The sequence below is a fragment of the Patella vulgata genome, chromosome 2 (assembly GCF_932274485.2).
Source record: "Patella vulgata chromosome 2, xgPatVulg1.2, whole genome shotgun sequence".
Lineage (NCBI taxonomy): Eukaryota > Metazoa > Mollusca > Gastropoda > Patellidae > Patella > Patella vulgata.
In genome coordinates, this window is record NC_065880.2 from 38,507 (window position 1) to 56,012 (window position 17,506).

Here is a 17,506-nt window from a genome sequence, read left to right on the forward strand (position 1 = left end):
TAGAAGCTAAACAAATTGTAATGATTTCTGATAATTGCTTAAAATGGGGTTGTCACTGGTAATCAGTTTCAAATATTTTAGGTATGTTTCGTTATCTGGCAACCTATCTTTGTTTACATGGTACGGTTCTGAACTTACTAATATGTATGTTTCTATTACAGATACTGATGATACATATGATCACTCACTAATAGATGAAGAAAGCAAAGGGCTGACAATTCCAGGTATGTCATTACGTTTTAGCCATTTTAATTAATAATTGAAGAAATGGCAAGGAATTTTCGAGTCGGACTGTTTTTAAGCCGGGGTGTATATCTTTCACACAGGCTTTACTGTTAGCTTTCACATGTTGTGAAAAACCATGGTCAAGGGTTATAAATATAATTAAAATATAGTTATTTATAAGAATACATATGCACGTGGTCCACATTCATACCAGGCACGGTGATTATTGTTGTCAATGTTAGGCAATAATAATGATAAACCATTATGACAATATAAATTAATAATGGCATCGTGGTGTTGATATACCATTAATAACAATATGGTGCAGATAAACCAAAACATGATCACATGCATTTGATTAATACGAATTAAACAAGTATTAACTACGTAGACTAAATCTATAAATGGTACTGATTATCTACAACACAATGATGGCAAAATGTAAGCGAAAAAGCCCTGATTTACAATTTCGTAATAGTTAGTTTTGCATATTGGCACAACCAGATAAAAAGTCTATGGTATGACTTTTGTAACAATCTGGTTATAAGCGTGCAATAAATTTAAACGAAATGAAATGGGGTTCGACACCTTACTTTTCTGAGCTATTGAAGACGGACATACCTGATACAGTGTACTGTGAAGGAAATTTGGCCCGGTCAGAATCTTTTTTACTGAGCCTACGCCGCACCTGGTTAGCCATGGGGCATGACCCTCCCCCCCCCCTCCTTTATATATTATCCTGATTTAAGGCAATATTTTATTTTGAGATATATTATTGTGGTATTAATTTTCCGTAAAGATCATCTGGGTACATTATTATGTAAAAGTTGAGTAATAATAATAATCCGCTACTTTGAATTTAAACATTTCAAATCCAGTCAATGACCAAACAGACTTTACTTTGCTTAAGTACAATTCAGTACGTAACTCCAGAATGATAACAAATAAAGAAAGCAGTGATATACTAGAATGGAAATATACATTTTTAAAAATGACTGATCTGTTCACCGACAAGTTTATAGAAAAATAGCACATGACGACGATGTTTTTAACGGTCTAATTTATAGAGATACTGTAACAGTGTTAAATCTTCAAGAAATAACTTCTTTTAATGCCATAAATACTTTGATTGTTCCAAACATATAATGTACAAGACGACGTAGTTAATGCCCTTAGTTAGCTTTTGTTTTTAGGAGTTATCTAAACATTTATATATTACAGTAAATAGAACATGTAAAATCACCAATTTACCGGATGCTGTAGCAATAGAAGGACGTAAAGGGCTTATATTTACTGTAACTGGTGAAACATCCAATAATCAACCACTCAAATTTAAATCGAGTTGGCATCCCGAAGAAGCTGAACAATATTTCATTCTCTATCCTGAACGTATGTATACGATTAAAATATTTGGAAAGATTATCAAAATGAGGGCCTCAGAATATGTGCTTAATTTATTATTTCTATGGAAATGTCAAACAAGTGTCCCTAATTCTTTGCAGGGCTCTTAATGGTTGTTTGAATAAATAAAGGCAAAAATAACTAATTATTTGACTTTAGATGCTATATGTAAACTGTTGACTGTGTATAAGAACTTTCAACTTCCAACTTATCAATTTGGTTTTCTAGACTTTTTGAGACCGATGAATATAATTCGAGTAAAAAAAATGCTGTAAGAAATAGATACTATATATATACATTTCTTGATTTACGTTCAACCGATATATATTGGATTGATATCTGTCGGTTTATTTGGTACAATTTAGCTGTTTCTGTCCTACAATCAAATGATACTAGAGTGATTGATAAATACTTGTTACTATATATAGATTAATATTTTACATTGTAGACAATGAATTACGTGTACATGTTACGTCAGATCCTGTGTTTACCTGTAATTGTGTGACTCTAACAGTTACAGTTAATGACGGAATGAGTGATTCACTTCCAGCTAACCTAGAAATTGTCAGTAAGTTCAATATTTGTTCTAAGAAAGCATTTGTTTAGAAGCTTTGTTTTGTATTTCCAATCTGACTGATGGATTACAGATACTGGAAATAAATATTTTAAAGATTATACTTCAGTCCCATTATGTGGGATTTGTACTAAAATTCTGTACTATTATTCTACATGTTCATAAATATGAATGGATTTGTTTCTTAACACATGCATATTTTAATACACCCACATGTTAATATAGTCCTTTACACCCACTTGTTAATATAGTCCTTTATTTTAATACACCCACATGCTAATATAGTCCTTTATTTTAATATACTCACATGTTAATATAGTCCTTTAATTTAATACACCCACGTGTTAATATAGTCCTTTATTTTAATACACCGACATGTTAATATGGTCCTTTATTTTAATATACCCACGTGTTAATATAGTCCTTTATTTTAATACACCCACATGTTAATACAGTCCTTTATTTTAATAAACTCACATGTTAATATAGTCCTTTATTTTAATATACCCACGTGTTAATATAGTCCTTTATTTTAATACACCGACATGTTAATATAGTACTTTATTTTAATACCGCGATGGCCCCATATGTTGAATTCAGTTATTTATTGTGTTAATGCCGAATTACTAGCTGTCTTCATTAACCCAGTCGGTAGAGAAAAGTAGGACGTTAAAACCCATTGAAGGCAATGGACAGTTTATTACCATATTTGTATTGCCCACAAGAACTGATTAGTTCCTGTGGATAAAAAATATGAATTTATAAACATACTATTTGTATTTATGCTAGATGCCCTCATAAATAAAACAACGAAAGAAGCTGAAAAGGGTGATAAAACTAGAATCCGATGAGAGTTCTAACCAGGGTATAGGGGTGTGTGGCTATGTGCCCTTCCTTCCGAAAAAGTGTCCCCGAATTTCGAATGCCAACACCAATGTTATCATATTCCCATTACCCCAATGATAATATTGTGCCCTCTTTTCCCGCTGCCCTTTCTTTGTTCCAACCAGGTCGTTAAGTACTTGGGGTTTACTATGTCCATGTTCAGATCTTCAGACCTTAATCATAATCCCTCAACCAAGTGTCAAAGTATGGTGTGCTTGGCTCAGCTATTCCTCAGATCAAATCTAATATGTGCCACAGTTTCATCCCTCACCTACCCCCTGAGTTTGGTCTGCCTACCCTACTTCCGAGACCTGAACACGCCTATGATATTTGCTCTCAATTTCAGAAGCGGAAGTGCGTGTAATATTAATTGGGAAAACTGGTGTTGGTAAAAGTGCCCTGGGGAATAGTATATTGGATTTATCAAAAGATACTAGATTTAAATCTGAATCAAGCGCTGCCTCGGTTACACGGTTTAACTCATGCAAACATCGTGTCAGAGAGGTAGACGGTGAAAAGTATCTTTTCAAGATACTTGATACTCCGGGGTTATCTGATACCAAAATTTCACACCAAGACGTAGCAATGGAGCTTGCCAAAAGTATAGATGGTCTGGCACCAGGACCCCATATATTTTCGTTTGTGTTACCTATTGGTAGGATTGATAGACATGTTTTGGAAACCATAGAACAATACACAGATTTATTTGGGGAGTGCCTAAAAACATATGGAGTGATTATTTTTACAAAAAAAGATGCACTTCAAAAAAGGTCATTTACAGAATATTATAAAGATGCAAATCCAGAATTTAAAGAATTCCTGGAAGATTACTGTGATAATCGACATTCTCTTATCAACAACGAAAACCCTCAGCCTGATGATGTTCATGGTATTTTAAGACTCTTGCTGGAAACAAAAAGAAACAATAACGGCGACCACTACAGAAATACAATGTTCGAGGAAGCTAAGAAGTTATACCAAGACAAGCTCCAGAAGATAGAAGAAGAGAAAACTAAAGTAGAGCGGGAACTTAAACAACACCTTGAGCTGCAAGAAAGAGATTTTAAACAACAACTCAAGCTGAAAGAAGAACAAGAAAAAGAACTCAAACAACAACTCCAGCTGAAAGAAGAAAATGAGGAGACATTTAAGGAGCGAGAGAAGGAATTTAAGGCGCGGGAGAAGAAATTTGACCAAAGAGAAACTGAGCTGGAGAAGAAATTTGACCAAAGTGAAAAGGAGCGTAAAGCATTGCGGGAAGAACTCAAGAAGTGGAAGCCATCGGATCAAGATAAAGATGTCAACTCTGTGACAGATCAACAACCACAAATCGCCAAAGTGACTCATGCTGATCCACCAGGACAAGAGATAGATTTGAAGACTGCGACAGATTCACAACAACAAATCTCTGAAGTGGAAAAATTAAAACAGACGGTAGATATTCGAAACATAGATTTCGTAAAGCTATGTAATCTTCTTTTACAAGATGGCTATTTGAATGAAAAAGACAAAGAGGATATAGTTTCATCAGAAGCCTCAATCAATACAATGGATACACTAATGGATATATTACATAAAACAAACAACAACAAGGCCTACATCATTGTTATTAACCATTTAAAGAGTGGAACTACCATGGAAACCACGAACACAACACAAGGTAAGTTTAAAATCATCACCACTTACATATGTATTATAATATCTAGCAAGATATCATGTGATAGATGTCATACACAAAGCAGGATGTGCATTCATTTCTGAAACCCACAAACTCAGTTAAAAGACAACCATATTTTTTTTTACAATAAAGCAATTGATTGATTAATTGATTAGGTGCTAACGAGAAAAGTTATTGTCCAATCTGCCAAAAATATGTAGGCCATATATATATGCTTTATTCAAATTAGTGAGACGAACAAGCCTATGGAATTTCAGCAATGTCCATGAATTATTTCCAGAGTTATGACTCTTGTTTCACTTCGTGGAACCTTAAGACTACTCTGGTGACGAAAATACTCATCAGCCAATCTGTTTGAAATTGATGAGCGAATTATTTAAATTAGTGAAACAAATTATATTTAATTTGAATAACCTCCTCACAGGTGGGAAGATTTACCCAATACTACCAATACCACCCCAATATCACCACATACATGTGCTACAACATAATGGTGCAAAATAAGCATATTAGCCTACTTGATTTCTTTAGAAAATAGCGAGTTATATCGCAGGACATGTACCTCCAATGCTATAACCGATGTCTGTGGCTGTTCCATCCCCCCCCCCCCTCCCCTATTACCCAAAACAAGCAAATAATAACCCGGTACTACCAAATACTACTCAATATTATCAAATAAAACACCTGTGTCAATCAATCCAGACGACTTTGAAAAATTCCCTCTTCTCAAATTTTCACTGATGCTTCGAATAATGTCACTATTGAACAAATTGTCTGGTATATATTCACAGGTGACGATGTCGCTGTGATGTCATTACCATCTAAATGAATAAACGCGATCTCCGATTTCCTCCCACTGCTAAAGACCTCTATACGCGCAGGCGAATTATTGAAATATATCCCCGAAATGACCTAGTTTGTGTCGAGTAACGATTTTAATTCTGAAAAAAATGAATATGTGAACTTTTATCTCTAATGGTATGGGTTTTTTTTTGAATATGTGAACTAGAATTAAATTGTTTCTATGGGATTTAGTAAGTGAACAAGAAATACAAAGGACATACTTCTATTGAATACAATTAGTACTAAGTATTACTGATCTTTGATTAAAATCTATATCAGTTCAAATAGCCACCTTGTTTAAACTTACATGTGTTAGATGGAGTTTAATTTAAAAACAACATTTTTGTTTGTAATTGTTTAAACTTACATGTTTTAGGTGAAGTTTAATATAAAAACAAAATTCTAAAACGTCGTTTTTATTCGTAAAACTGATTTAAATTTTGTGATTTTTGTTAATCTGCTGGATTAAATATATAAAGTTATTATTCAAATTTGAAATAAAAAGATTGAGATATAGTTGACCATTACATAATATTTGACTTTTGTCAGATATATAATATTCAAATAAAAGGATTGAAATATAGTTGACCATTACATAATAATATTTGAAATGTAATCTTTCAGTTACTCATTACTTATTAATGTCCTATTATCCATTAGATTTGCAATACTTCAAACTGTGTAATGATTATATTTCATTTCCACTGACATCACAATTAACCCTGGCCTGTTCTACATACTGCAGTTTCGAAGATACCTTTTTGCAAATTGTTGAGTGTTCAAATGAAAACGAAATCAGATCAATAAATTGTTAAATAACATTGGTATTTAATCTAGTTCTGCTGGTATTATGAAACACTTTTGTAGTCAATTACTAACTTACCACAGTTCATTTTGTAATTGAATCATTTTATATTGAAGATGACCCTAGACATGATACAATGGTACAGACAGATCAAAGTGACAGAATAAAAACAGAAACAGACACTGAAAATAAAGCGAATACCAATATTGAAGAAGCGGCTAAACCCGATATATCTGGTAAGTACAGACAGTAGCATGTTGGTGATTAGAACTCTGTGATTCCTTTAACTCGGGTACATGGATTGAAAAATCAGAAAAAAAGTCATAATTAAGGATGTGTCCGCAATAAGACCATACAGGAAGTGATAAGGCTCAATTTTGGGATTTCATCCATTTTTGTCTATTGGCTTACCTAGTGCCTAAACATACGTATATAAAATGTTAGAGTGATTGATCCACCCATGGAAATGCTGAGATGGCTTTTCCGGTCTTGAAAATGGTAAAAAAATCTGTAGTTTCGTTTGTTTTTTACCACCAATTTCAGTACTTAATATCTCATTGATGCGAAGAGTCAACTTATCCAAACTGAGCAGACATATAGATCACTTTATTTTACATCGGTAACAATATTTATCGGTTGTAAAGGGAGATAACTGCGTAAATATTTCAATTTTCATCAAATTATCGAACATTTGTTGCAGTTATTATACTAATGTGCTGCTATTTGACGATATTAGGTTTGTATTTTATAATATTTGATAAGTATTTGGTAGTACTGGGTTATGATTTGCTTGTTTTGGGTGATATAGAGAGGCAAATGAAACAGCCAGACATCGGACCAACATTTGAAGACCATTCGGACCAAGCTTAGAAGACCATTCGGACCAATAATAGAAGACAATTCACACCAAGACAAGTACGTCACCACTAAGACAGAAGACCACTCCGAACAAGACAGAAACCCATTTGGACCAAGACCACTCAGACCTTGATTAGAAGACCACTCGGACCAAGATAAGAAAACCACTCAGGCCGAGATTAGAAGAGCATTGGGACTAAGATAAGAAGATCACTCGGGCCGAGATTAGAAGAGCATCCCGACCACGATTAGAAGACCACTCGGGCCAAATTAAAATAAATGACTACTCAATATATTGTTATTTATTTATTTAAAAGACCAATTGTTGATCAGCCATGCACCCAAGTACTGTTTTCTTGAATTTTTGTTGTTGATGGCCTTCATCGTCAAGGCTCTCTCAGTCATGCTTAAATTAAAGAGGCATCAACCCCTAAAGTGGAGACCATGTGTTGGGGTTAGTCCTTTCAGTTGCTGGTACTTGATAACTGTCCTATAGCCAGTTTTGTAGTATTTCAATTGATAGGTTCACAAGATGGTCTGGTACGAAGACAATAATAACACTATAGTTGTAGTTCTTATGTCTATGATTCATTCAATGATGGTACTTGTTGGTGGCAAACGTTTGTTTCAACCCAATTGATCTATTCTGATCTAGGCTTAGAACTTTTCAGACCGTCATCATATCATAAACTTATAAGACCACTCAACCTAATATTTTGATTAACAAATAGTATCTTTATTATATTTTACGGGTAAGTATTTTTGCATATTTGATTTAACCGATGAATGTTTTTGAAAAAGGCCAACTCAAACCACGTAAGAAAATATTAACGTGAATAACGTGATTATTAAAAGGCCCTACCAAACGATAAAACATTGATAGAAAGAAAAGACGAAAAAATGAAAAACTTATTTAAAATTCTTATTTCGCTTAAAGATACTTTCTCAGAAAACTTTTTATCAGGTAGTTATTTCCAATAAAAGTATGGCAATTGTGGTATATATGGAAAGTAGAAACATCCAATCTTACTAGAAAAATACTGGATTTCCTGAAAAACACCCATGGAGCGCATACGGGACAAAAAAAGAAGGGTTTCCCTAACAGGCAACCCGGGTGGCGTCAAAGGTTGAACGCGAAGATTGTCGGATCTCTCAGCGTTAGTGAGCGCTTGATGTATATGTTGATAAACTTGATGGTGAGCGGACTAGTAAAAAGTGAGAAACTTAAACATACAACATTTTCTGAGATAAAAATCGCGGGAAAAGACGTGGACAGTGGATAATCCGAGAATTTAATTAGGCTTCAATATTTATGATAAATGGACAGCGATTAAAGACCACATCGTCTTGTATATGCAAGGTCACGTGACACCAACATGACTTAATTTAATAGATTTTTAAATCTTGGGGTATTTTCTCGCGAATACAATGTTTTGAGAAGGATTTAAAGCACAATTATGATAGATTAATTAGTTTGAATATGTTTTTAGTCCAAATATATCATCAAATCACACAGTTTGTACAGGGAAGGTATCTTTAATGGTTAATCCAGCCCTGTGTTCTTTGGTAATCATAGATTCTGGTAAAAGTACAATATTATTAAAAACGGAATGATATGTTGATGAATTTAATTGAAAATATTTACACGACATGCACGATTATTCAAAGTCCCTACCGATTTTAATGATAAAACGTAAACTGAACTTTGACACGCATTCCACGACAAGCTTGCAATAAAAGGCGGTACAAATGATAAATATAGTACACACAAAGAATAGTCTTTTCCGAAATACAAGTATACGAATTAATAACTATTCAGTTGTTGATGACTCGTTGAGATTTTTTTCTATGCTTCATGATGAGATGATAAGAAAGTTAAAAAGAAAACAAATGTAGAAAAACAAACATAAATATCAATTTATTAAAATAACACTTTAATATTAAAACAAACACTATTATCAATTTATTAAAACAACACTGTATTATTTCAAAAACATTGGTCGGAGTGGTCTTCTATCTTGGTCCGAGTGGTCTTCTATCTTGGTCCGAGCGATCTTCTGCCTTGGTACAAGTGATATACGGTCTTGGTCCGAGTGATCTTCTATCTTGGTCCGAGTGATCTATTAACTGATCCGGCCGGTTTTGGTCTGAGTGGTATTTGGCCTGAGTTGTCATGCATTCATTTGTTTTGAGTTTTCAATGTTAACGTTCTCTTGTTTATCCAAATTCGGAATTTGATTAAAATCTATATCAGTTTAAACTTACATGTCTTAGATGGAGTTTAATTTAAAAACAACATTTTAAACTTACATGTTTTAGGTGAAGTTTAACATAAAAACAAAATTCTAAAACGTCGTTTTTATTCGTAAAACTGATTTAAATTTTGTGATTTTTGTTAATCTGCTGGATTAAATATACATAGTTATTATTCAAATTTGAAATAAAAAGATTGAGTAGTTGACCATTACATAATATTTGACTTTATCAGATATATAATATTCAAATTTGCGATAAAAGGATTGAAATATAGTTGACCATTACATAATAATATTTGAAATGTAATCTTTCAGTTACTCATTACTTATTAATGTCCTATTATCCATTAGATTTCCAATACTTCAAACTGTGTAATGATTATATTTCATTTCCACTGACATCACAATTAACCCTGGCCTGTTCTACATACTGCAGTGTCAAAGATACCTTTTTGCAAATTGTTGAGTGTTCAAATGAAAACAAAATCAGATCAATAAATTGTTAAATAACATTGGTATTTAATCTAGTTCTGCTTTGATATTATGAAACACTTTTGTAGTCAATTACTAACTTACCACAGTTCATTTTGTAATTGAATCATTTTATATTGAAGATGACCCCAGCCATGATACAATGGTACAGACAGATCAAAGTGACAGAATAAAAACAGAAACAGACACTGAAAATAAAGCGAATACCAATATTGAAGAAGCGGCTAAACCTGATACATCTGGTAAGTACAGACAGTAGCATGTTGGTGATTAGAACTCTGTGATTCCTTTAACTCGGGTACATGGATTGAAAAATCAGAAAAATAGTCATAATTAAGGATGTGTCCGCAATAAGACCATACAGGAAGTGATAGGCTCAATTTTGGGATTTCATCCATTTTTGTCTATTGGCTTACCTAGTGCCTAAACATACGTATATAAAATGTTAGAGTGATTGATCCACCCATGGAAATGCTGAGATGGCTTTTCCGGTCTTGAAAATGGTAAAAAATCTGTAGTTTCACTTGTTTTTTTTTACCACCAATTTCAGTACTTAATATCTCATTGATGCGAAGAGTCAACTTATCCAAACTGAGCAGACATATAGATCACTTTATTTTACATCGGTAACAATATTTATCGGTTGTAAAGGGAGATAACTGCGTAAATATTTCAATTTTCATCAAATTATCGAACATTTGTTGCAGTTATTATACTAATGTGCTGCTATTTGACGATATCAGGTTTGTATTTTATAATATTTGATAAGTATTTGGTAGTACTGGGTTATGATTTCCTTGTTTTGGGTGATATAGAGAGGCAAATGAAACAGCCAGACATCGGACCAACATTTGAAGACCATTCGGACCAAGCTTAGAAGACCATTCAGACCAATAATAGAAGACAATTCGCACCAAGACAAGTACGTCACCACTAAGACAGAAGACCACTCCGAACAAGACCACTTGGGCCAAGACTGAAGCCCATTTGGACCAAGACCACTCGGACCTTGATTAGAAGACCACTCGGACCAAGATAAAAAGACCACTCCGGCCGAGATTAGAAGAGCATTGGGACTAAGATAAGAAGATCACTCTGGCCGGGATTAGAAGAGCATTCCGACCACGATTAGAAGACCACTCGGGCCAAATTAAAATAAACGACTACTCAATATATTGTTATTTATTTATTTAGAAGACCAATCGTTGATCAACCATGCACCCAAGTAATTTTTCCTTCATCGTCAAGGCTCTCTCAGTCATGCTTAAATTAAAGAGGCATCAACCCCTAAAGTGGAGACCATGTGTTGGGGTTAGTCCTTTCAGTTGCTGGTACTTGATAACTGTCCTATAGCCAGTTTTGTAGTATTTCAATTGATAGGTTCACAAGATGGTCTGGTACGAAGACAATAATAATACTATAGTTGCAGTTCTTATGTCTATGATTCATTCAATGATGATACTTGTTGGTGGCAAACGTTTGTTTCAACCCAATTGATCTATCCTGATCTAGGCTTAGAACTTTTCAGACCGTCATCATATCATAAACTTATTTTGGTTAACAAATATTATCTTTATTATATTTTACGGGTAAGTATTTTTGCATATTTGATTTAACCGATGAATGTTTTTGAAAAAGGCCAACTCAAACCACGTAAGAAAATATTAACGTGAATAACGTTGTTATTAAAAGGCTCACCAAACGATAAAACATTGATAGAAAGAAAAGACGAAAAAATGAAAAACTAATTTAGAGTTCTTATTTCGCTTAAAGATACTTTCTCAGAAAACTATTTATCAGGTAGTTATTTCCAATAAAAGTATGGCAATTGTGGTATATATGGAAAGTAGAAACATCCAATCTTACTAGAAAAATACTGGATTTCCTGAAAAACACCCATGGAGCGCATACGGGAAAAAAAAAAGAAGGGTTTCCCTAAACGGCAACCCGGGTGACGTCAAAGGTTGAACGCGAAGATTGTCGGATCTCTCAGCGTTAGTGAGCGCTTGATGTATATGTTGATAAACTTGATGGTGAGCGGACTAGTAAAAAGTGAGAGACTTAAACGTACAACATTTTCTGAGATAAAAACTTGTGGGAAAAGATGTGGACAGTGGATAATCCGAGAATTTAATTAGGCTTCAATATTTATGATAAATGGACAGCGATAAAAGACAACATCGTCTTGTATATGCAATGAATTCTCCTGGTTTCTCACCCATTGCTGTGGTACTGTGGCGCACTTTTTACTTCTTCTTCTTCTGTCTTTCGCCACGAAATGGGGTAGCGGTTTGGTAGTGTGGGGAATCTGCCGCAATGGTTGCTCAAGACCCACACCCGTTAATTTCTCTGCCACCAGTGATCTATTGGCCGATCACAAGCCGTTTAAAGTAGAGCTTCTTCAGAGGAGAAGGCGGACTAGCTAAAAAGTAGTTGTGCTATGTTCGGCTCTCTCTCTTCGAACAAATGGAACAAAACTGTATAAAACTATAAAGTTTTATTATGTATTATTTATAACATATATACAGGTAAGTTTTAATGGACTGGGAAAACTCTTTTATACTATTTATAAAGAGGCGAACTGTCCCAGCTCAAGCCGTTCTGTGATCTGTTCTGTGTAATAGCTAAAAGCTATACTGTTCATTAACTGCAAGCAGTTAAGGTTGTATCTTTGCATTAATCACAAGCGTTTAAAGTCTGTATCTGTTCATTAGATGCAAGCATCTATAGGTTGTATCTGTTCATTAGATGCAAACATCTAGAGGTTGTATCAGTTTTTAAACTGCAAGCAGTTTAAAGTCTGTTCATTAGATGCAAGCATCTAAAGGCTGTGTGCTCAAAGAGCATTCCTCAAGAACTAGAAGTGTAATTACTAGAGCTTCGCTTGGACCCTGGAGACGGATATCCCAGTGGGAACAACTGACCCAGGGTACTAGTGCCGGGTAACACATTCCCCTGGCCGTCTCGACAGGATGGTCTCGATTTGGAGAATTCGTTCCCAGCTCATGCAAAATTATAAACTATACGCTCCTTATGTAAACAAAGTATACATTGTCAACAATATAAATGCAACATTATTTAACAGATGGACATAATGTGATTTATGATTAAGTTGATATACAAAAGTATTATTTAGTTACGTTTAATAAGTTATAGGATATGCACATAAATTATAATTGCATGCTATATATACAAATTCTGTTATTTAAGTAAGGGGAGATAATAATACTCAATAATATAGGAGGCAGACCACCATTAATTTCCCCATTGACTTCAATGTTAATTCTGGCCTCTTTGCCCACCTCCAACTTTTCCCCAAATTTTCGTTGGGCTGAATGCTTTTCACTACAGACAGAGGAACAAATGGTCATGTCTTTGCACTAAAATTTGTATGAGGTTGACCACCAAAATTTTGAGATACACAAACTTGAAGAAGCATACTAAAAACATGTAACTAGTTGCCGTACATATCGCCGTGGCCAACCTGATAACCCTGTTATCCTTCCACCTCAAAATCATGAATATTTACCAAAACCTGGCAGAAAATGTTAATTCAAACCCTCTTCGTCCAGTCTAGACCAAAAAATCACCAAAAATGGGCATGCAAAAGGGGAGAAAAGAGAGAGAGAGAGAATTGCTATAAATAGACGAACTACAATTCGTGGGTACCAAGATGGTGAAATTTAATGGTGGTCTGCCTCCTATATGGTTTTATAAGTTCATATATCATCAAAATTCTTTTCTTTATAGCTTCACATTTATTTTTGCAACATTATTATAATACAGAATCAAAAAAAAAAATTACTGCAGAAATAGTGACCCTTTAAAGTTATGTAGTGTTTTGTATACCGGATTGCAGCTCAGGTCCATGGGCCTTTTGTTCTAGAATTGAAGATTCTTTCTTAATTTTGTCGAAATGTGAGTTCTGCGAAAAGATTTAAAGAGTTTCAAACAAGTCACATCAAAAATATTCAAAATATTGGAATATTTTTCAAAAATTGACTTGCTTTTACCTTTTTCTACCAAATGGTCCATTTTTGACACTTTGTATGCCTCAAAATGCTAATATTTCCCTATTTCTGGGAAAGTCTGAGATGAAAGGCATTTATTTCTAGAAACCTTGGCCGGTATACAGGAAGACAAGCTGGAAATTTGTTGCATTGAAGGTAACTGTAAGGAACTATAATGAAACCTGTAAGCCCACCCCCTAAAAATGTTGGTGTGGTAACAAATCCCTGGCTTATATACATACATATAAACACAGTTAGTTATAAGAAGTATGAATTATTTATTAAAATATGGATTGATAAATGTAAAATAAATGCTGTATTTAGGTGACAACCAGCCATTCTAATAAAAGGGTCGCAAAGCACTATTTTTTTTTTTTTAAAAATTGGAATATTTCATTTTTTAAAATACTTTAACAATCAGAGGTATCCTTGAAATTACATAGTGTAAATATTATGTGGAAGCAAGTTGTTTTAATCTTTACATCAATGTCCTGACAAAATGATATGAAAAAAGGGAGTTCTGACATAATTCATAGCATAAAAGGGGTATGAAAAGGCTATTAATTAATATTTTATTGCCCTGTAAGTGCCACATTTTAAAAGATCACCACAAATAATAGATTTACATCCAAAATGTAAAACATTAAGCTGCAAAAAACACATCTACAAAATATCCATTTTGGGGTATGGACTCATTTGGAAGAAATGTCATAGGATTACATGTTTGGCCATAAACAAAAAGTCTTAGAAATCCTTGAAATCTTATATGTAACTATTTGTTTGTGTCAAATAAAATGCTTGGTTACAATTCAAGCACAAAATCCAATTACTGCTAATTTGGAGTCAACAAATGTTCAATTGAATATCCAAATATCATGTTCAAGAAAAGGGGTGAGGTGGGGAGGGTGAGCCAGTCTAAATGAAATGAAGAAAGAGAAATTTCCCTGCAAACACATAGATTTTACTTTCTCGAGAAGGGAAATGCAACAATTTCAGGTTTTGAAAGATTAAAATTGTGTCAAGCCAGAGGAAAACAGCAGCAAAATGCAGTTCACTCATGTTTTGAAAATTCTAACACACCTAAGCAGAACAAAATTTGACTAAATTTCTTAATTTTTAAACTTTTGACAAACACATGAATACTTTTTCAATATCTGACAATCACATGGATCCTTTCCAAGTTATTTAATAATAAAAATAAAGACATGCAAGACATTTTGGTTCATTTTACAACAGATGAATAATTAAAATTTTGACAGCAATATTGGGGGTAATCTAAAGAATTTCAGACAATTTATCATGATTTTTAGGCAAAATTGAGTGAAATTATGATGCTTTCTTTGCGTCTAACCTTTATGATGCAGCAAAAGTAAAAATCATACATTAAAATATTTTCCACTTATTTTGAAAAGTAAATAAACACTGAAAATCACAAAATTTTGACTAAAATCAAAATTTCCCCTCCCAAATTTGTCAAATATTTTTGAAATTTTACCATTTCACTTTTTTTACTATCAAAATGCCATATATCACATTTTCTGACAATTTGGAGATCATATCATCAAATTTAGGCCTTTCATAAACTGTCAGGTTGTTTTCATATAGGAGGCAGACCACCATTAATTTCCCCATTGACTTCAATGTTAATTCTGGCCTCTTTGCCCACCTCCAACTTTTCCCAAAATTTTCGTTGGGCTGAATGCTTTTCACTACAGACAGAGGAACAAATGGTCATGTCTTTGCACTAAAATTTGTATGAGGTTGACCACCAAAATTTTGAGATACACAAACTTGAAGAAGCATACTAGAAACATGTAACTAGTTGCCGTACATATCGCCGTAGCCAACCTGATAACCCTGTTATCCTTCCACCTCAAAATCATGAATATTTACCAAAACCTGGCAGAAAATGTTAATTCAAACCCTCTTCGTCCAGTCTAGACCAAAAAATCAACACAAATGGGCATGCAAAAGGGGAGAAAAGAGAGAGAGAGAATTGCTATAAATAGACGAACTACAATTCGTGGGTACCGAGATGGTGAAATTTAATGGTGGTCTGCCTCCTATATGGTTTTATAAGTTCATATATCATCAAAATTCTTTTCTTTATAGCTTCACATTTATTTTTGCAACATTATTATAATACAGAATCAAAAAAAAAAATTACTGCAGAAATAGTGACCCTTTAAAGTTATGTACTGTTTTGTATACCGGATTGCAGCTCAGGTCCATGGGCCTTTTGTTCTAGAATTGAAGATTCTTTCTTAATTTTGTCGAAATGTGAGTTCTGCGAAAAGATTTAAAGAGTTTCAAACAAGTCACATCAAAAATATTAAAAATATTGGAATATTTTTCAAAAATTGACTTTCTTTTACCTTTTTCTACAAAATGGTCCATTTTTGACACTTTGTATGCCTCAAAATGCTAATATTTCCCTATTTCTGGGAAAGTCTGAGATGAAAGGCATTTATTTCTAGAAACCTTGGCCGGTATACAGGAAGACAAGCTGGAAATTTGTTGAATTGAAGGTAACTGTAAGGAACAATAATGAAACCTGTAAGCCCACCCCCTAAAAATGTTGGTGTGGTAACAAATCCCACTTGCGTCCACATAAGTAATACTTTTGATGGAATATGGCTAAAAGCCATGTTCTTCTATCCCTGGCTTATATACATACATATAAACACAGTTAGTTATAAGAAGTATGAATTATTTATTAAAATATGGATTGATAAATGTAAAATAAATGCTGTATTTAGGTGACAACCAGCCATTCTAATAAAAGGGTTGCAAAGCACTATTTTTTTTTAAAAAATGGGAATATTTCATTTTTTAAAATACTTTAACAATCAGAGGTATCCTTGAAATTACATAGTGTAAATATTATGTGGAAGCAAGTTGTTTTAATCTTTACATCAATGTCCTGACAAAATGATATGGAAAAAGGGAGTTCTGACATAATTCATAGCATAAAAGGGGTATGAAAAGGCTATTAATTAATATTTTATTGCCCTGTAAGTGCCACATTTTAAAAGATCACCACAAATAATAGATTTACATCCAAAATGTAAAACATTAAGCTGCAAAAAACACATCTACAAAATATCCATTTTGGGGTATGGACTCATTTGGAAGAAATGTCATAGGATTACATGTTTGGCCATAAACAAAAAGTCTTAGAAATCCTTGAAATCTTATATGTAACTATTTGTTTGTGTCAAATAAAATGCTTGGTTACAATTCAAGCACAAAATCCAATTACTGCTAATTTGGAGTCAACAAATGTTCAATTGAATATCCAAATATCATGTTCAAGAAAAGGGGTGAGGTGGGGAGGGTGAGCCAGTCTAAATGAAATGAAGAAAGAGAAATTTCCCTGCAAACACATAGATTTTACTTTCTCGAGAAGGGAAATGCAACAATTTCAGGTTTTGAAAGATTAAAATTGTGTCAAGCCAGAGGAAAACAGCAGCAAAATGC

At 33.7% G+C, this 17,506-nt stretch overlaps 1 protein-coding gene across 1 annotated transcript in view; it reads left to right on the top strand.

Annotated features, from left to right (window-relative positions):
- Window positions 1-17,506, top strand: part of LOC126811610 (ankyrin repeat domain-containing protein 1) — a 207,289-nt gene that overhangs the window by 20,721 nt on the left and 169,062 nt on the right. Inside the window, exons 5-8 of the mRNA XM_056098984.1 lie at window positions 162-224; window positions 1,447-1,614; window positions 2,075-2,194; window positions 3,432-4,745. Of these exons, the coding sequence (XP_055954959.1) occupies window positions 162-224; window positions 1,447-1,614; window positions 2,075-2,194; window positions 3,432-4,745 (1,665 nt within the window). The remainder of the gene's footprint in view (window positions 1-161; window positions 225-1,446; window positions 1,615-2,074; window positions 2,195-3,431; window positions 4,746-17,506) is intronic.